A 20,809-nucleotide genomic window follows, 5' to 3' on the forward strand; every position below is an offset into this window, starting at 1 on the left:
TGTGGTTTCTGCTGATTTATTTATTCTTCTGTATTCTTCTTTAAATTATCATTTGAGATAATTCATAAAGTCTATGACTTACTTGTCTAAATTTTTCTACATTACTCTTTCAGCTTTCAAACCACATATTTTGTATTTGTTTTACACCAGTCCTCTGGAGCAGTAACTATTTCTAATGATATTGCACAGTTTTTTTGGTAGCTTAGTCACTTCCCAAATTCAGTTCATTGGATGTAGCCATCTGGAATTGGGGGCTTAATAATTTTTTTAAAATATCAGTCATCACTGACTTAATAACTATTTTTGTTCTTTTCTGTGTCATTCCAATCAGGAAAAACTATAATGAGGTAAAGAAGTTCCCTACTTTCAGCAATTACATTAACTAGAGTCACAATGCTGTCTCTGTTGTTTTCTTTTCCTCCCTAAAATTTGGATGATCCATAGAGCCCACCAATTTTTGTTAGGGTTCCATTTCTGAAGAACTCAAACAACTTTTTTCATTCTTTCCTCTATCTGCTCCTCAAAATTAATTTCTATCCTTTTTACATTTCCTTTTATTACTTGTAGGATGCCACATAAAGGTCTTCTTAAATGTCAGATTTCCAAATTGGAAAGACTTTTTTCCCTGTTTGTCTTAAATGTCCTACCTGTAATTTAGTTCTACAAGTTTATTTCTCACATTCTTTGTGCAGGAGCAGATCAGAAGCCTATATATGCATTCCGGAAAACAGTGGTCTCTCAAAGAGTATCTCTACAGTTTTACTGCTAGGGGATGGATTGATTTTCTCTTTTCTCACGCTTGTGTCATACCCTTACTTTTTGATATCACATTTGTCCCTTGGACATTAAATCTAACTGTCCACACTCACTATCTTATGGCAAAGTCAAGGTGTTTTTACCTCCTTCTGAATTGCTGTTCCCTGTGATATTTGACTTGCTTCTTGATAGCTGAAGTAATGAGTCACATTGTTGTGACTCATTACTTTTCCATCTCTGTCAATTCTGTGCACTCAGTTTCATAATTTCTCAATTTTTTTAAATCCAGAGTCCAATAATAAGTATTCTATTCATACCCATAGGACTATGTATTCAGTACTTCTGCCTTTATATTCAGAATTGCTCTTTGTATTCCTTCTGTGGAAGTCTTCATCTGTAGTAGTAGTTCTGCATCTTACGAGCCTCATATTTAATTCTTTCTCCCTGGACACTTCTAACTGTTATAACATTGTGTTAGTAATGCAGCATGTACAATTTTTTGTGATGTTTGTGACACCAAGCCCTTTCTCTATTGTAAAACACTCTAGTTAACATGTTTGTGGGTTTAGTTTTCTTAATTATATATACAGGAAATTCTAGGTTTTATTCCCAATGAAGACCCTTTTCTTATTTGACTCTACTATTAGACACCCTCTTCCTTCAAGATTTGTTTTGTTCTTGTTTTTCCTCAGTTTAGGTCTGCTGTAATCCAATCCAATCCTGTATCAGTATATTACAGACATGGAAAACACATGCATCTGTCCATGTTCTCAGTTTCTGCTGGCTTGCCCTTTTCTCTTAGTTCATGCTCTCTATATCTTGGCTATTTCAAATGGTAGTTCTTGATTCCACTTTGTAAATGCTATCTTTTCTGCATCACTTTCCCTGCTTCAAAGCATTTTCAGTGTCTATTAAATGTTTACTCCTTCACTCTAGCTAAAACTTGGAGCTACCCCAAATACCCTTCACGCTGGGTCCTGGTTTAGCAGGAGTGGACTGTCAATATTACAAAGGCAGAGAACCAGAAAGTGCCTTCTCCCATTTTATTGTCTCAAGTGGAAATGAAAATTCTACCAGTGTATTGCAATCAGGTTTGTCCCTCAACTTTTTACTCTCTTGTCTCTTCTGTTGTACAGATTTGTTGTCCTCAAACCTTCACACTTGGCTCTCCGTTAGATGCTGAAAGAGGTGCAGCAAGTATACCTGGATACTCAGGTTCTGTTCTGGGGTGTTTCATTTATATTTAACTGCCTCTGGGAAATGTGGTAGTGAAATTAGATGCATTTGATACTCAAAATGGATGTACACAAGAAGAACTAAGGGGTCAGTTTAAATGCAAAAGTAACAGGTTCTTATACGAGTTCAGCTTTAGTAAAGCTCCCCCCTGATGAAGGTGGCAAAGGACATCTCTGAAGAAGAAACTGCAGTAAGGAATGGAACAAGTCTTGCTGAAGATTCCCACTTTCTGTTCTTGGAAGCAGAACAGGGATGCAAAAACTGGAATGAAACCTATCCTGAGGGAAGGTATTAGACAGAAATGAAACTGGGTTGTGGGTTATAGATTTGTAGAAAATTCTGGGCATTTGAAGTACCTCTAAAAATGCCCGTCTTCAGTGTGAATCAGTGAGTTTATCAAGTCAGAATGTCTAGATGCATGGACATGCTACTGGTGTGATGTCATACTTATCTGTAAGGAGAGTAAGGGAGAGAGATGTGCTCCTTAGGGGCACCCACTTCAAAGAGCCTGTGAGAGTCTCCTTTGGAAGAGCAGGAGTCAGTCTGTTCAATACACTCCCACATGGGACTGTTCAACTCTCTGAGATGTGTGACTGCTTGACACACTCAGCAAGGTGACAGAAAGAAAGAAGGTCAGGGAAATAACTTGCTCACAAGGTTCACTCATACCCAAGGCCTCAGCGGTGACGGTGTAGATCCAGCAGTGGCGACAAGCTGAGTCATTTTGGAAACAACCAGATCAGCTATAAGTTGTCTGTCCTCTTCTATGTGCTCCCCAATCAGGGGCATTGAGCTGTCCATCACCTGCCACAGGAGGCAAAAACAACAGTTAGTAAGGTGGTTTCCTGCTGGCAGATGCCTGTTTCAACTCACCTCTTACATTAACCTCTTTCATGTCTGCACATCCTTGTCAGTATCTACAGTCACCACTCTCCTCATGCTGAAACATGCTTGACTTTTCCAGGTGTGGGATTTCGCTTAGGGTTTTTTGGAAATGTGCTTCCCCCAACTCTCCATCTTCCTTCCCTTCACAACTTGGGAGCCAAGCCAAGACTTATGGTGGCTGGAAACTTTCTATATCAACTTAATACAAATTTTCTCCTTCACATGTCCCGAGGAGATGCCTCTGATGCATAAGGTCTGTCATTGTCTCACAGTACTTGGGGGTGACATTGCAATTTAAATGGCCACAGGAGAGGAGAAACAACATGTACCGAAGCCTGAGGACATGAGAGCAGCAGGGACTGGAGGAAACCAGGAAATATTTGGGATTAATGAACACAAAGCACTGCACCCTGAGAGAGAAAATAAACACCACAGATGTGTAATGAATAGGATGTCACCAAACCAGCACCAAGTGCAGGAAAATAAACTTGGTCTCTGCTTGTCTTCTTGATAATGCTGTGATACAACTGCTGCCCAAGCAAGTTCTACAAATCTACTGGGGAAAACTGGGAAGCAAGACTGTGGGGATGGGGGAAGGAAAACTGTCAAAGGATCTTTGAGGTAAGAAATGGCCTCAGAACAATAATACTGAAAGCACAGCAGGCCCTCAGCTGTATAGCGGCCCTGAGCATGATTTTCAACAGTTCATCATAAATCAAGTGTTTTGCAAACATTCACTAAATCCCACAGGAAGAACTGTGCTCTGATGAAGTTAAGATTCAGCTGGAGTAAATATAATAGTACCAAAATATCAGGGTTGGAAGAGTTTGTTTTATTTTGCTTTTATTTTTAAAGCAAACATTAAAATCCCTGGAAATGCAAAGTTGAAGGTTGAATTGCTCAAGAAAGGCACTGACTCACGCTCAGATAACAATCGGAAGTGCACTCCACCCTGGCAGGGCCACAAGAGTGCACTCTTGGAGGGAAATGGAAAATTTTGTACCCTCTTTTTTTAATTTAAAGTAGAGGAAATCAGTGAGGTGAGTTCACTGAGTTTGTATTCTGCTCTTTTCATGCAGCATAATGGTTTTGTTTAATTTCTAGAGGTGTCTTCTATGAACACTAGAAAAGCTACCTAGAAAGGTTCAACTTTGGTTAAGGTACACATGGAAAGGGGGCTGATGTTTATATCCATGGCCTACTTGGCCCAGGGGGCAAGAGGAGAAGGTTAGAAAATTATATGTCAGCGTTTGGCTAAATACACAAGGTGGCTTTTCCTTCCACTATCCACTTAGCTGTTCTTCCATTGAGAAATGAGGTGAGGAATGTGATGCTTCCTAACAGTGTCAGGGGATGGCAAATTCACACCTGGGTCTCACTAGCCAGGGGCTCCTGGTGGCCCTCCAGCAGGTCCCTGGGCAGGTTTCCCTTCTTTCCAGTCCTATCTTGAAAGGAAACGTGGCAATTACAGTTCGCGAGAGAGAAGCGGTGTCCCGCGTCCCCGCACGGCGCGGTGCGAGGGCCCGTGTGGCCGCTAGGGGATGCCGTGTGACCGCTGGACGATGCCGTGTGACCGCTGGATGATGCCCGTACCCTGCCGAGCGCTCCCGGCTCCCCGGGAGCCACCGAGACACGGCTCTGCTCAAAACACCCCGAGCCCCGCTTGTCATAGACGCATAGAATGGTTTGGGCTGGAAGAAAACTTTAAAGGCCGTCCAGTCCAACACCCTTGCTATGAGCTAAGACATCTTCAACTAGATCAGATTCCTCTCGAGCCCCATCCAGCCTGACCTTGAACGTCTCCACAGATGGGGCATCCACCACTATCTGCACAGTAAAATGTTCTTCCTTACATATAGTCTGAATGTACCCTCTATTAGTTTAAAATCATTATCATTTGTCCTGTTGCAACAGACCCTGCTAAAAGGTTTGTCCTTTTCTTATGGGCGCCCTTTACATACTAGAAGGTGCTACGAGATCTGCCCTGATCCTTCTCTTCTCCAGGCTGAACAACCACAGCTGTTTTGGGAGCTGTCTTCATAGGAGAGATGCTCCAGCACTTTAACATCCTTATGACCCTCCTCTGAATCTGCTCCAAAAGGTCCATTTTTTTTCCCTGTGCTGAGAACCCCAGAGCTGATTTCCCTATCTCAAGGATTGCTTTTTCCTATTTCTGTGGCTGCAGCGGCAGAAGAGGAAGATGGTGCTTTATAAACCAAAGGCTCCAGGGGGAGTGAGCCCTGGAGCAAGTTCCACCTGAACCAGTGAAGACACACCAGGGATGAGGCTATCTGATGCCCTGATGTGTAGTATCTGGCAGGGGAATGTGAGATTTGGGAAACAGCAAATACAGGAGTGAACAATGACATGCACAAGGGAAGGCCTTTGAAAATGGCAGAGATTTCTGACATCAGCTGGTTGCCACTGAACTGAAAACAATCATGAGATGTCACCTTGCCTGTCCTCCAGGAAGGGTGAATTGGTCTGGAACTGGGCAGATACAAATGCTAAAACTGAATAAATCAACTGGCTGAAAGGAATATGTGAATTACAGACAGACTGCACTCGTCCCTTCCTGGGCAATCACAGAACAGCTGGGCAAGGCAAGAAGATGTCAGCACATATGGACCCAGCCTTTGTAGCTGCTCAAGGTCAGAGGCTGCTCCTGGTGCAGCTGCTGCTGCCTGATAAGGTGAACAAGGGGTGAAGAAAAAGTGCCTAGGCAAAGAGACTCAGAAAAAAATAATCCTGTTTCTCCCTATGTGCCTGTATGATGCTGAAGCCTGAGCATGTTTTTTTACACTCTGATGTGCAAGAGTGGAGTGTTAGGTGATAGGAAGGCAGGCAGGCAGGAAGGAAGGAAGTGTCGGAAGGAAGTGTCGGAAGGAAGTGTCGGAAGGAAGTGTCGGAAGGAAGGAAGGAAGTGTCGGAAGGAAGTGTCGGAAGGAAGTGTCGGAAGGAAGTGTCGGAAGGAAGTGTCGGAAGGAAGGAAGGAAGTGTCGGAAGGAAGGAAGGAAGGAAGGAAGGAAGGAAGGAAGGAAGGAAGGAAGGAAGGAAGGAAGGAAGGAAGGAAAGTGATGATTTGACATATTAAAAGAAATTATAGGCACTGCTGAAGGGATGAGCAGGGCTCCTTGCAGGGCAGCAAGGAGCATGTCTAGTAAAATAGCTTAGCAGTCAGGGCTTATCTTATTCTTCCAGGAGGAAGAATAAACCACATGGACCATTTTTCTTGCCCTCTGCTTGCTTCATATTTTGTATCTTAGCAGAGATGTAGAAATGGGCTAGATTACAAAAAAAAAAACAAAACAAAACAAACAAACAAACAAAAAAAAAAAAAAAACCAAAAAAAAAAAAGGAGAGGGAAGATTACTAAACCATACATGTTGCTGATAAAGTTCATTAAAGTGGAGGAAAAAAGAATTACCAGCATTAACTGCTAAATTCACAATCTATTTCAATATGAGCCATGAAAATGGTACATAAGTGTGTAGGCAGAAATGTAACAGATTCTGCTGTTTGTCATGGGAAACGAAAAGAAGGTGAAGTTCAAGTAAGAGCAAATACCACGTGTGCAAGATTACTCTTGTGCTGTTGATAACTCATCTGTCTTAATCTAATTTATTTTGCAACAAACCACTGTGATAAATCTCAGTTCATAGCACTGCCCATCACTACTTCTGTGAATCTTTCCTGAAGAACTACTTTGTGTAAATTAATTACTGCCTGCAGCTGTATTGTGCAGATTCCTTGTTTGTTCAGCCCAATTAGGCATGCTTTCTTGTAAAGTGTCATAGCACACTGTTTCTTCTTACCAAGAAAATACAACTGTCACTCTGTCAAATAACTGTTTTCTCCCACTATCAAAAGAAAAAAGCAAAACAAAGGATCAGTTTCAGACCAATAAAAGTACCCCAGGAAGTTGGCTGGAGGCAATTAATTACTTGTCAACATCTCCCTCAGATCTGCATAAAAAGGTACCTGTTTGGTTTTGCTCTGCTCCTTATATTGCACTACTCTACTCCTTTCCCAACAGCATCCATCAGCCTGGCATCTGAGTGCCTGCTAGATATTGGTATATCAGGCCTGCTCAATCAGGTTCTCCACTGTGATAATTCAGCATGACCCATCTGAAACTATATAGTGTTTCTTCTGATTTGTGCTGTATTGAGTGCCTTGCTGCTTACCTTGCTCACAGAGAGAGGAGCACAAGCGTGCATTTCTCTGTGTGTGAGCTGATGATGGCTGTTAGAGTACAGATGTGCTTTTCACCAGTCAGTCACACACAGTGGCAGATGTGAAAACCCAGAGGCATACCCAGACAGAGCCATATAATCTTTAAGCCCAGAACGAGCAGTGTGTGCACGTACATAGGCTTATGTGCAGGAATATATGTAGGGATATGAAAACCACATATCACGTCTAACCATGTGTGGACACAATCCAAATGTCCTTACAGTTGTCTCTAGCAAGGCCACTTTCTTGCTCTTTCTTTCCCAGCTGCAGGGGCAGAGAGATTTAAAAGTGCACAGCAGGGAAACAGTCTGCTCTAGGGGATGCTCCTCTAGGTGCTGATGGATTGCATACGGGAGCAGACCCATTAGCCCTGGCCCCATCAATTCAGGAAAAGACAGAGGCTTGCCAGCGTTTGGTTGCTGGCAGCACACTTCTATCACATGGCCTTTGACAGGTCACCGCTCCCCTCCCTGGGGAGAGCAGATACATAATGCAGGAATGCGCAGTCACTGGAGGGCTCATGTGGTTCTCATCAGCATCCCAGCCCTCAGCGGGTGGGACTGCTCTCACACACATAGCTTTGCAGTGTGTCAGCACCCCTGCATGAAGCCAATAGCCTGGCTCTGCTCGTCCTCCTCAGCTGGCCTGTGTTGGTAGAGTTTACAGCAGGTCAGATGTTGTGTCTCCTCAAGTCACATACTGACAGAAGCACTTGCTTACTTGCTGGATTGTCTCTCCTCCAGGGCATCTCTTCAGTTTCCCACTTTGATTTTTCTGGCCAGGTTTTCCTTCTCTGCCCTGTTAGGATGATCTGAGTGTGCTATTTACCCCACCTCCATATCTGCCTCCTGGCATGGGAAGGAGCACATTGAGCTTTAGCTCTCAGAGCCACAGTCTGTCCAGCCCTGAATACAAAAAGTTGTAGTGCACATTACTCAGAGTAACTTTGTGGTGCTTTGTCTTGATGGCCTCTTACTGTAGTGAACGCTGTCTACACAAAAGATTTTAGAAAATACACCTTTCTTTTTTTGCTCATCAAGATGTTCCTGTTGCTTGTGAATCTTTTGCTACACTCTCACCATTTATTTTATTCTTTTAAATAAAGTGCAACTTGAATTTTTGTTTGGAAGTCCCCGTAAAAGTGATCAAAGAAAGGTTCATTCAGAGAGAAATTGAGATTTTTAGTGAACTGAATCATCTGCTGAAAAGCTGAGGTGGCCAAGCACTCTGAGGCTCTCCATTTCCTTTCACTGTCCACACTGAGAAAGGAAGGCACTTCAACCCTGACACTTTGCTGTGTATCTGCTGGTTTGGCTGGGGCTCTGAATCAGTTCCTAACATATCAGTGGGCCATGGCCTGAGGATGCAGGTGGGCACAGAGGAGCAGAGATGGCAGAGCACGCAGGGTTGGTGCAGGTTGGTGCATGTGAACTCTGAGGCAGAGTGCTTGCAGATACACTTCCCAAAGGAGACTCACATTCAGGTTGCCCATGCTCTCACCTCAATGATATAGTCTTTTCCATCTTTGCTGTGGACAGCTTTGACAGCACAGATATCCAGACCTCCAAACATTTCTGCGCAGGCATCTGCCCAGAGTCGGTACCTGCAGAAACCACAACGGTATGGCCTAGGATTAGCTGTCCTTGGGTAGTCCACCAAAACCAGCCACCCACCCTGCTGCCCATAGGAACACAAAGTGATTTGGGAGCCCTTATTACAAGCTGTCCTTCATGTGTTTTGCTGGGTCCTTGACTCCCTGTCTTGACTACCACTCGCAGGGGATGGAGTAAAAAAAATAATCTTGCCTAAAGTTTCCCTTTATTTCAGATTGATTCAATCCTGCCCTCAAAGCCACCTTAAAATGTTTCTTTCCCTCCTTGGTATTTACATCAGATCTCCAGTTGGTTGTCATTCAGCCAAGCTATAAATATTTAGCTCATTTAATCTCCCAGTAGTGTTGGCCCCTCAGCGTTTGTATTGGCTTTGCCTGAAAGCCCTCCATTATGCAGGCAGCTTTCTCCTGATAAGATGTCCTGGACATTAGGACTGGAATAAGATCAGAAAGTGAGTGTTGAATTTAGCAAGGAGTAGCCATCCCCTCTCTGATCTGTAATGCAGTAGCTCCTGCATTTTACAATTTACTTTCAATTTTATCCTTTTACAGTCTCCTGCTTCCTTCTATCCCTTGGGTGTTGTTCCTAGTCAGGCAGTCTCATCACACGGACCAGGCACTATTTGTTGGAGGAAGACCTTCAGGCTGCAGCACTTTTCCCTATCCATCCCAGGATGGGGATGTGAGCTGGTGGTCCCCTAGCTATCCTGGAGTCAGAGGAAGAGAGAGAATGACAAGAGGCATGTTATGGGGGGACCACATCCCCCCACTGCAAATGAGGAGGGAATGAGGCAGCTTGGTTTTATTTCCTGTGCAGCTGTGCCGTGGTCCTGGCCATTGAAATAAAAATAATAATCTCAGAACAGCAGATCTGTAAGCAAGGCTATGACATGATGCAGAGAGGGGAGGGAAGGCCAGGGTCTCATGAAAACACCGACATTTTGCAGACCCTACAGGGACTGAAGAAAGAGCTGTTCTGGCTAAAGAACAAATTTATGTCCTTGAAGCCAGCCAGAGTCCCCATATCTTGACAATATAATGATGAACTTGTGTGAACACACTGTCTCTGGGAAGAAGAAAAATTATGACTTATATGACTACTGGTGCTCTTTTATGCCTAATGAGGAGACCAAGTGTGTTCACCCTGGACCCCCAAGGAAGACAGTGTATGAGGAGGCATCAGTAGCATAAGAAGGAGGAGAATTATGGACTGCATGAGTCAGGCATGAGGCACAGAGAGCACCCCTCATGCACTGCTGTGACCCAGCATCCAGGGGCACCATTGTGGAAACCACCTCTCTTCCTGAGGAACACCTCTTGGCGTCTGGGCACAGCAGCCAGGGAATTGTTGGTCACACCAGAGACTCTGATGGCTGCACATCTCCAATGTTTGTTGGCCATAGGTGAGCACTGGGAGCATCAGGGCTGCTGGGTTGTAATAGGAGCATTATAAGGAAGGAGATCATATTTATGCATGTGCACCAGGTGTTGCATTTTCAGAGGATTTACTGTCATTTCTGCATTACCTGAACATTTAAATTCTTTGTACTTATGTTCAGTACAGTAGGTACTTCAGGTTGCTCCTACTCATCAGAGCATTTGAGCACATTCTTGCCTTGTTTAATGCACTGGCAACTCAACAGGGTTTGTTGCATTTATGGCTGAATAAGACTGGAGTGGTTATTTGTGGTACAATTAACAAAACAAACCTTCAAAATGCAGTGTTGCAGGCTGGTAGAAATCTGGCTTTCAGTCCTACAACACTGCAATAAGGTAATGTCTACCCTTCACGTGTCTAGCTTCAGCTGTGTTATAAAGAGCCAGGATGCATTATTATGTCCATTTCCCACAGTACTATTAGGGTCTTGCAGAGTCACCTTCAGCATCTGATCTGGGGCTTGGCTTCCCTGTTTCACAGAACTAAGAGTGCAGAAGGGACCTTAGATGGCTGCCTGCACAACTCTTGTGCTCCAAGAGGAGACATTTCTTTTATCTGGTCTGAAAGAGGACAGAGATTTGCTATCGCCTTCAGAGTATCAATTTCTGTGCTATGCTATCCTTACTTTAGGACAATACAGGAAATGTTCAAAGGAACCTTGTAAGCTATAATTTATTTCTTACAGTATTATACTTGTAATGTAAGTAATGAGAAATGCCTATATCATATATTTAAAGACCCTATGCTTTTTCATTTTTTTCATCTTTAGAATGAAGAGATGTTCAGCTTGTGGGCAACTTCTTCCAGGTCTGTAACATTTAATGAAGGACAGTGAACATCTGCACTGCAGGCAGGATAGTCTACAACTCTACTGGAAAAATATCAGTGGTCTGCTAACTGAAAAAGGTGGAAAACTGCATAGAACTTGTTGCATGTTTTTCTCAACATTTCATTAGGTTTTCTCTGAATGTTCTTTTTATTGTTCTTTGGACTTTCTCCAGCTCCTTGCTATTTCTCTTCAATTGTGGTGCCCAAAACTGGACAGAGTCAGAATTAATCATGAACCTGACAAACGAGGTATAATCTCAAAAAATCTTAAATTCACTAAGGAGGAATGCCTACATGTAATCAATGGATTTTATAAATCTATGAATGATCTACTTGGATGGGATGGAGAAAAGTGATGAGAACAAGTGTTAGTTCTGCAGGATAGGAGTTACAGCAAAGCATGTTACCATAAGTCCACAGTGTTAGGCAGTTGCAGTATTAGCAAATATCACAGTGATTTGAATACGTGGAAGTAGCATTTGAAAATTTTAGTCTGTAAGATGCATGAGGGTATTCTTTCTGCTCTGTTCAACAGTGAGAAGACCTTAACTTAGACAGTGACCACTTTTGTGAGCCTAAAGCAAAAAAGTGCTTTCAGCACTTCAGCTGACAGGTTTTTTCCTGTTAAGCAGAAGAAAAATTCTTTTTCTGCCTCTCGTTAGTAATATACTTAGAATAACCTCATGTTACTTTGTGTTTTGTGCTTTGACCTTTCTGATTTTATCCCTACATGTTTGTACTGGTGTGCTTGACCTAGCATGCTGGTCTTGTTTCCTGTGGTTGCATTCACTAAAGATCTAATGATTTAGCAATGTTGGTTTCTAGCTGTACTTTCAGTCTGTTCTTCAAAATAGGACAGTTTGCCTTTGTGTTCTTAGTATTTTTTTAAGAAAACACTTGGTCTTTTAAAGTCTTTATCCAGCCTCCCAGGAGACCTCACTTACCAGTTCTCCCAATTGACCAAAGTCAGAAATACAATTCCTCCCTTCTAACCCAAGAATAGCTAATACTGTCTTGAAACTCTTCCTTACCTCTCTGTCATTGCAATCTGTTCTAGCATCGCAGAACCTGTGTTTGCCTTCCAGTTTCCAGAGATGGAAGTCCTCCTAGGAAAACAAACCAAAAGCATAACCTGAACATGAAAATAGACTCCTGACCCATCCTCCTGCATACTGTAGTGCTCATTCTTGACTCTGTGCTTGTACAGGAGGGGATGAGGTGAGGTTCTTCCTCCCAGAAGCCTTTCCAAATCCTTCCTGAACAACACTCCATACAGGATATGTTGTTCAGACTCATGAAAAACTGACTGAGGACTTTAGGCCGAGAAACCTCCAAGGAATCTTGAGCACACATCAGGCTCTGTGAGTACTTTCTTTCTTTATACATTAGACCTAGCAGAGTTGAAATGTGTGTGAAAGATCTCTAGGTTAATCACCCTTGTGTTCTGCAATGGGTAGCATCCTCCATCCATGCAATAGAAGGTCTCCAGGCAAATATTTACTGAGCAGCTTCACAAAGTATCAGTTCTGACATTCTGGGTCTACCTAAATTTGATTTCAATTGTACTTCTGTGTCCACTTCAATTTGATTTCAGTGGTACTGATGTCATAGAATATATTATCATACTGTCTTATCACTGACTTTTCACTGACTTTTCATCGTGGCTCACTGTCTTTGGACTTGGAGAATTCCTTATTTCAAAATCTTTGGAGTTTCATTAGCTGCAACTGATAGTTGTTTTCCAAAAAAGGTACTGTTGCTAGAAAATTCTGGGTTTCACCATCACTGTCAGGGGTGAAAATTTCCTTTTTCTTGACCTTGGGCCCAAGGCAGACATTGGACAGCCTGCTCTGACAACACTCCAGATAACCCTTCCATAGTGCACAAGCCAGGACAAGTCAACAAGCTGACAGGATACATCCAGGAAGCCTTCCACACTGAAAGAGATTTATGAGAGGAGTATGAGGTGTGATCCAACACTTCAATATGAGGTTGTGGGAGCCCTTGCTGCCAGTTCTCTCACATTTTCAGCAACATGTACAAAAGACACTGAATTTGCAAAACTACATTCAGCAGTGGTAATAGTGATGTCCTGCTAGACTAAAACTTGAATCATTATAGCTGACTACCAAAGGCTCCCCTTTAATCTTGTGAGAGACACCCTAGAGTGCTTTTCCCAATTCTCCTCTAAACTGGCATGTTTAGTGGCTGTGAAATTGAGATTGTATTTGTGGCCATGTTTAATGGACTGGACTGGGGGGGCTGAAGGAGAGTGGTTACTGTGTTGAATAACTGTGTTTTCATGTAGTTGACTTTTTGGCCTGTTGCCTTCAACCAGCATCCATTCTGCTGCCCTACTTCCTAAGCAACAGATTGGATTCCTCCTCAGGTTTGGACTGTCATTAGCCCTGTGATGAACTGTAAGGTCAGTGCTCAGTCTTCAGCCTTTCTTTCTCTTTTAATATGGAATTCTTAGGCTTATGTTTTTCAGTTCTGCAATGAGCAGAACCACTCTTTGCTAACATTTATTTTTAACAGAAAATTGCCCTGCAGGGGCACAGGGCATCCAAAATCCTATTAGTACTTGTGGGAACTCCTGGAGTCTCATTAGTGACAAGATGATTTGACACTGGGGTTTAGAAAATGTACCTGGCATACCAAATGTAAGCAGCTATGTTGTCCCTAAGAAAATTAAACCACAGTTTGACAGTTTTACAAGGAAATTTGACATGGGAAAGCTCCCAAAATAAGAACTCTGCTCAAGCCATTGGGCTGATTTGTTGCACTTGTTTATGCCTATCCACTGTGAGCCAGTTTTCAGCATAAGATTTAAAATATATCTCTCTGCTGTATTCCTAACTTTCCTGTTAGGGAACCTTGCTGTTTTGAAACTGAAGAGTTTTGTTTGAAGCCCACTGGATCAGACACCAAACCCTACACCACAGCCTTTGTCAAGATCACTCTCTTCCATGCAAGTCTGAGCAGTTCAGGAGTCAACTGTGCCCCCAGACTTACAGAATCACAGAATAGCTGCATATTCTCAGTTGGAAGGGACTCAAAAAGATCATTGAGCCCAACTCCTGGCCCTGCACAGCACCATCCCCAAGAGTCATATCATGTGCCTGAGAGCATTGACCAAATGCTTATTGAACTCTGTCAGGCTTCGTGCTGTGACTGCTTCTCTGGGAAGCTGTTCCGGTGCCCAACCACCCCCTGGTGAAAAACCTTTGCCTAATGTCCAACCTAGACCTCGCCTGACACAATTTTAGGCCATTCCCTCGGGTCCTGTCACTTGTCTTCAGGGAGGAGAGATCAGTGCCTGCCCCTCCTCTTTCCCTCACAAGGAACTTGTAGACTAGGATGAGGCCTCCCCTCTGTCCCCTCTGTTCTTCAAGTCACCGAGTGACCCCAACTGTTCCTCATACAGCTTCTTTTCAATTTTCTTTTTTGTATTGTATGAAGTGAAAAAGGAGACTTAGGACAAAAAAATTTTCCTAAGGATGTCCTGCCTCAAACCCCATTTCTCTTAGGGATTGAAAGGCTTCCAACAATCCTAAACATCAGGGGCCACACAGTGTACAGTCAGTATCTTAAAGAGAAGGACCCCAGACTCCTAGAGATCAGTTGCTCAAACAGATTTGTGACCACAACACCTTCAGCATTGTTAGGAGAAGTGGATAAACGAGCAGATCAAGAGCTCTTGGTGTCCTATCTCAGTCTATAAGTAGCTCTAGTTTAGACACAGGTGATGTGCACATTGAACTGCTTTGGAGGTGACAAGTCAAAAATCCCAGTCATGAAACTACAAAAGAAGGGTATTACCCTCTTACTAAGAGCTGGTGGCAAGAATAGCCCATGTCTGAAAGTCAGTAGCTGCTGGCTTAATTCAAAGTGAACAATATTTCATGTGTCTAAACTGGAAATAATCCTGCTGTTTGCCTCCAGTTGGGGTGAGTATGGAAGCATAATTTCTGTCCCAATTTCCCCTTAACATAAACTGTTTTCATGTTTTCTCTTTACCAGTATTACAATGGCAGTCAAATACACTTGGTGTAATTTTAGGCATGTATCATATGCTGCTTATCTGCTGTTTTCAGACTGGCTCAAGGCGGGGACAAAGTAGGAGTCTGTTAGCAGTGTAAATCTGGAGTCACTGTTCTGAAGCCAATGGGAAACCAAACTGAAGCCTTGGGCCATAGGCTGGAAGGAAGTGCATTGAACATCTGGGGCAGGGAGGAATGCATGACTCACCCTGCAGCATCCTCCCTCTGTCAGATGCTTGGTGCAAAGTAAACATATTCTGGAGAATTTCAGTGCAGTCTTTTCTCAATAGAAAAGGGGTTTTTAAAGTCTATATGTGTGGGTGAAGGTATAAAATTACTGAATAGATTCCATGGCTCACAGATCAAAGCAAGTCACTTAGTATGACGCTACTGCAGATGCTGGAATTGTCTTTAAGGCTGAGATTTGCTAGCATGACTAATGGTTTTGAGTCTCCTATTTGGGACACCAGTGAGAGCTCTGATATTTTGGGTGCTTTTACCTCTGTCCTTGGACATAGTGGGGACTTATACCATAGAAAAAACCTATTTTGTCCAGTGCTGGAGCGGAAGGAACAGTCCCTGGTGGGACTGACTATACTGCTCTCCCAAGCTCACATCCATAAATGGCTCTCTCAATCCAACTCAACCTCCTGGGTTAGCAAGTCACTGGGTGAACCTTGCTGTTTGCTTTCTTTGCTAATGAGCTTTATTTCTCATTAAGGTGTTCTCTGTTCATGTGAGTTTTCACATTAAAACATTTTTTCTTTATCAAACAATTGTCTGTGCAGCTATACTCCCAAGTGGGATTAGGTCTTAGTGTGGCTCCTTTCTTTCCTCAATCATCTGGTGGTATTTCTGATTGCTGTTCTGGATGAGTGCACGGTGAGTGTGAATAATAAGTGAGAAGAGAGTATGGTCAGGATAATTTGGCTTTTGTTTCAGTTAGAGGCAGTTGGGGAGCAGGCTCTGGAGCCAAGGCTGGGTGTGTTGGCAGGAACAGGGAATTTTAATTGATATTTTAAACCTTCTTTCCTTTGGCCAATTTGAGTCAGACTCTCTGAGATGTTAGTGTAGTATTAGGCAACTGTGCTATTGTTGATCTGATTCAATTACAAATAAATTTTCTTTCATTGAGATCACATGAAGTAGGAAAGTGTCCCCCATGTCCTTCCTTCCCAAGAAGAATGTAACTCAGTCATTATCTAGTTTTCTTAAACATCTCTGTGCTAGGAATCCAACTGGGAATTTTAGGCAGTTATAGTTGAAAAATATATGATTGTGTACATTTGAATATCTTGTTTAACTACGCTTTAGCAGAACTATGGCCTAGAGGTTTGCAGACATGGACCCAAAAGTCACAGTGTTGTGGGTGTTAGGTAACATATGCAATTTATCTGGCGACCTGAAGAATGTACTGCTGGAACTGACTACTTGTCCAGAATTCTGTGATTGGATAAGGAGCCTCTGGAGAAGCTGTGCTGTGTGGCTTTTTTCATTTACTGGTTTGTAGTAAGAAGAAACAGGTGTCTTACTGACTCATGTGGTTACATCTCTAATTGAGCATGGTGACTACTGAAGTTTGGCTGAATGCTTTTTAAGACTTTTAAACATGCCAGCATTGAAGATTGCTGTCATGCCACCTCCCTCACTGCACCACAGGGCAGGGAGGAGCTTTGGGGCACCCACAGAAATGTTTCACCTCCTGTCCCTCCTTTGTATGCATCAAGGAGCACACAAGCAAAATGCCCACAGAAACTCTGTGTGCTGCCCCAGCTGAGGCCGTTCATACCCGGTGCTCTGTGCCCCTCGTGTGATGTGGTGCTGTGATCTGCAGCTGGGGAGAGCATAGGGTGCTGCTGTGGACTGAAAGATGGAGTGCTGCTATGGCCTGGACACTGTAGGACTCCAGGAGTTGCAGCTAGTTCAATCTTCTTTATTTTTTTCTCCAGGTGGAAAGTGGGTGGGTTCAGCTCCCACTAAAGAGTACTTGGAGCTGGAGGACTTTGCTGGAAAAGATGAACCCTTCAATAACAGGATGGAGAGGTGATGGCCAAGCACAGTCATTATAGTGGGAATTAAGTGAATCTCAGAAAGAGACAGACAGAAACAATGACCTGACAGTGACTAATAGAGAAGATGATTGGGATCTGGGTTCAGAGGTGGGAGAAGAACAGCAGGGTTATTCTTCAAGGAAATGAAGTCAGCTACACACTCCCAGAGCAGACACCGACTCAATCACATCCATAGCCCTGCCTCCTCCCCGTCTCGCTCTGGCATAGCCATGCACTCACATGTAAGCCTTGTAGTTGCTGCCAATTTTCTGGATTCGGATGTCGTATTTGGAGTCAATGAATGGCTCGGTGGTGGCATAGGTTTTTGCCATGGCTACTATGCTGGCCATGTCCCGGAAGTCGTGCTGGTTCTCAACTTTGACCTTGATTATCAAAATCCAGTGAAAAAGAGACAAGAGCAAAAAGAACATGAATACTTTGTGAGCAGAAGTCATCTCTGCACCTGAATAGCACAATGTTTATTATGAATAGCACAGTTTAACCCCCCCACAGACACAGCTGAGGACAGAGCAAGGCTTCTGTGATTCAAAGAGAGAAGCTTCCCAGAGCAAACCAACCCAGACCAAATCCATCCCATTCTCCTTCCTCATGCACCAGCCCTGGTCATCCTGGCACCAGAGAGGCAGCTAGACCTTTTGCCCAAGTGGATCTTGCTAATGCTCTTTGCTTTTAGGATGCTTCAGAAAAATATTCAATCTCTTAAGAGCTATTACTTCATTCAGACTTTGCAACTGCTGTTTCCCATGTTGGGATGGATGAAAATAGAGTATTTTGGGCAGTCAGGAAATACAAACCAATTCCAGGAAATCAACATGAGAGCTGGTTGTCTGTCACCTCTAGCCTTCAGTTCCCTGGCTTTTCACATTAACCCACTTCAGACTTTCTTTGAGGAGCGTAGGTCTCTTGACTGAACATAAACTGAGGGAAAAGGATGTCTCTGGGGGAGTTTTTGACTCTTGGGGAGACTTGTGTGAGCGTGAGGCAATGGGCATGTGGGTGGGACAGCTGGCTGGGTGTCAGACTTGAGTCTCACTTGGAAACAAATGAGCAGTTGAGACCTATGAGCTACAGTTTTTCTGAGAAGATGGCTTTTCACAGAGCTGTATTCAGTTATGGGAAAACCTCTGTATCTTAATTTAAAAAAAAGTTAAATGAGGAATGACCAAAACAGTTGAAATTCTATTGATATACTCAAACCTTTACAAAAGCTCATTGATTTGGGAAAGCAAAACTGAACAAGAGGTAATAAGAACATAGTGGACAACTTCACTCATATCTTTAACCATGGCCTTTAGTGTATTGGCAAACACTTGTTTGGTGCATCACAGAAACCTGTACGAGTCTTGTTCCTTAGGGCTGGACGTTTGCAGGAAGGGTGGATTAATTTGTGGAAGAAAGACCATGACTGTATGAAAAGGATGAGCAAGTGAGTGACTTTCTTCATGTTATTACCCTCACTTTGTCTTTTGGAGATGCTTTAAGACCACAGCTGGAGATTGCAGCCCTGCTTTGCTAAGCATGCATTGATGGGTGACAATCCAAGGGTGTCTTCTCCAAAAGAGTTTTCCAGCTGCATCACCCTGTGTTAAAGGAGGGTGATGCCAGACTCTGTGGAGCCAGCTGAAGGAAGCACATGCAATGGTATTTGGTGTTTCCTTGCAAAGAACAAACAAGTGGTTTTACGTATCTGCTTTCAACCATGGGAGGGTGGGAGCCATCTTCACTCAGGAACAGAGAACAAGCTTGTTGCTAACCTGCTTTACGCTGTTTAGATTGTTTTGTGTAAGTGCCAGCTTACACACAGAGCACATGCAAAGATTTAGACACATCCTGTTGCAGAAAAGCTTTCAAAAATGGAACAGTTGTGGGGAAGGTGAAAAGTGCAACCAGTTTGACCGATCACCATTTCTAGATGCCTGAATTTGCTTCTCCTATTACTGACCAGCAAATACCCCTAGTCCTTCTCCCTTTTGCTGTGGTGAGGGTTGTGCTCTCACCATTCCAGGAACTGCTGAGGAAAGGAGCAGAGGGTGATGACAGTCATCTGTGGGAAGGTAGGGTACCAAAAAAAAAAAAAAGGGAAATAACAAATATAAAGGGGATATATAAAGGCAACCATTGCATGGCATTCAGGAGGAGCAGCCTTGCTCTAGGCTGTGTTGTTTCCCTTTCTGTCTGAGTGGGGCTGTGCGGGGCAGGGTGAGGTGGTAGGAATGCCCTGGAGGCAGTGGGGAGAATGGGAGAGGGAACCCAGAGCCTGGACTTGCAAAATACCAGAGAAAACAATGCAGGCTGTGTTGGAGCTGGGTATTTTTGTTGCACTGATAAGAGCTGCCCTGGGCTGAATAACATCAAGCAAGAGAGTTCCACCCAGATGAGATGATCACAGGAGGGACTGCAAGGGCAGGCGACACTGACGGTGTTAAAACATATTCTCCCGCACCCTTTTGGGAGTGAGAAAATACAAAAGCCATTATATAATGACCTACTTGGAGCAAGGACGTTTGTAGGATTTGAAACAAAGTGCTGTGCTTGTGCAACAGACGTCTTTGGGCCCAAACTGAAATATTTGCATACTCAGCCCAAGAACATTTGACCCAGAGCAGAGCAAAGGATGGAGCTCCCCCCTCCACATTGGAATTAGACCATATTATATTGCTAGAAACGAGCTCATCTTGTTAAATGTGACGTTTCCTCAAAAATACAGCATGTCTGGAAAGGAAGGGTCCATTTTTCCTCCTCCTCCACTACCCCTTCCCTAGAGGGAGAGAAGGAAAGCAATTGAAAATGTTCCCTCTAATGGGCCTGAGGACTTTTGGCTGGGTTAATGAAGAGGGGGGACTCACCAAGGACACAAAATAAGAAATGAAAAATAAAGATGACTCCCACAGTGCTACACCACTGCACAGTCCTCAGGAAACAGCTCTGGCATCTTCCCCGGCCTCTGCCAGAGTACTTCCCATGGACTTTTCAGAAAAAGCAACTCACAGAAGTCCCCTTGTAGGGGATCACAGCCTTATTTCCCACCAGGCATCAAAATAATCACCACACCAAAGCTGAAATCTGAGCCACCATTTGTTAATTGTTAGAGCCAGCCAAATTTGACAAAACAACAGCCGTGTTCTGGGTTAATGCTGGTTTATCCCAGGGTACGGTTATTACTTCATAAACAGGAAGCATTCAAGTTACAGTCAAATTAGATTTATTTTCCTGCCTTATCTATTGAGTCCCCCATTTTATTAGCTTTCTACTTTTAAATTTTGTATAATTAATTTCCTCCTGCCTTGTAACCCTTTTAGATGTCAATAAGATATCTATTTTCCTAACAGAAGAAAAAATCCCAGACATAACCAAAGCCAGGATGGCTATAGTGTGACACCAGAGGGCATTATTTAAGAAGGTACTATTAAAAATCAAAAGTTACCAATTTACCTAACAAGAGACAAATCTGTCTCCTAAAATGGCAGGTTGGCCAATACATGAAACTGATAAAGGGTGGTGAAAAGAAACCAACAGGAAGCCATCCCCCCCCCCCCCCCCTTTTATTTTGCAATCTTCTTAGGATAAATTCGATATCCCATTAAGTGCATAGAGGAGTGCAAACAGTGAATACAAACACAGCCTCTGCCCTGGCAGGCTGTTTGCTTAGCTGTGCTGGCTGTTTGAGCAGCAATAGACTCATTCTGAAGCCATAAGGTGCTGT

The 20,809-nt window shown here is 43.3% G+C and overlaps 1 protein-coding gene across 1 annotated transcript in view; it reads right to left on the reverse strand.

Moving 5' to 3' along the window:
* Nucleotides 1-20,809, reverse strand: part of SYN3 (synapsin III) — a 185,078-nt gene that overhangs the window by 5,796 nt on the left and 158,473 nt on the right. The window contains exons 8-11 of the mRNA XM_058805619.1: nucleotides 17,326-17,468; nucleotides 12,023-12,097; nucleotides 8,614-8,716; nucleotides 2,662-2,796 (exon numbers count right to left, since the gene is read on the reverse strand). Coding sequence (XP_058661602.1) covers nucleotides 2,662-2,796; nucleotides 8,614-8,716; nucleotides 12,023-12,097; nucleotides 17,326-17,468 — 456 coding nt within the window. The remainder of the gene's footprint in view (nucleotides 1-2,661; nucleotides 2,797-8,613; nucleotides 8,717-12,022; nucleotides 12,098-17,325; nucleotides 17,469-20,809) is intronic.

Source organism: Ammospiza caudacuta, chromosome 5, assembly GCF_027887145.1.
Source record: "Ammospiza caudacuta isolate bAmmCau1 chromosome 5, bAmmCau1.pri, whole genome shotgun sequence".
Classification (NCBI taxonomy): domain Eukaryota; kingdom Metazoa; phylum Chordata; class Aves; order Passeriformes; family Passerellidae; genus Ammospiza; species Ammospiza caudacuta.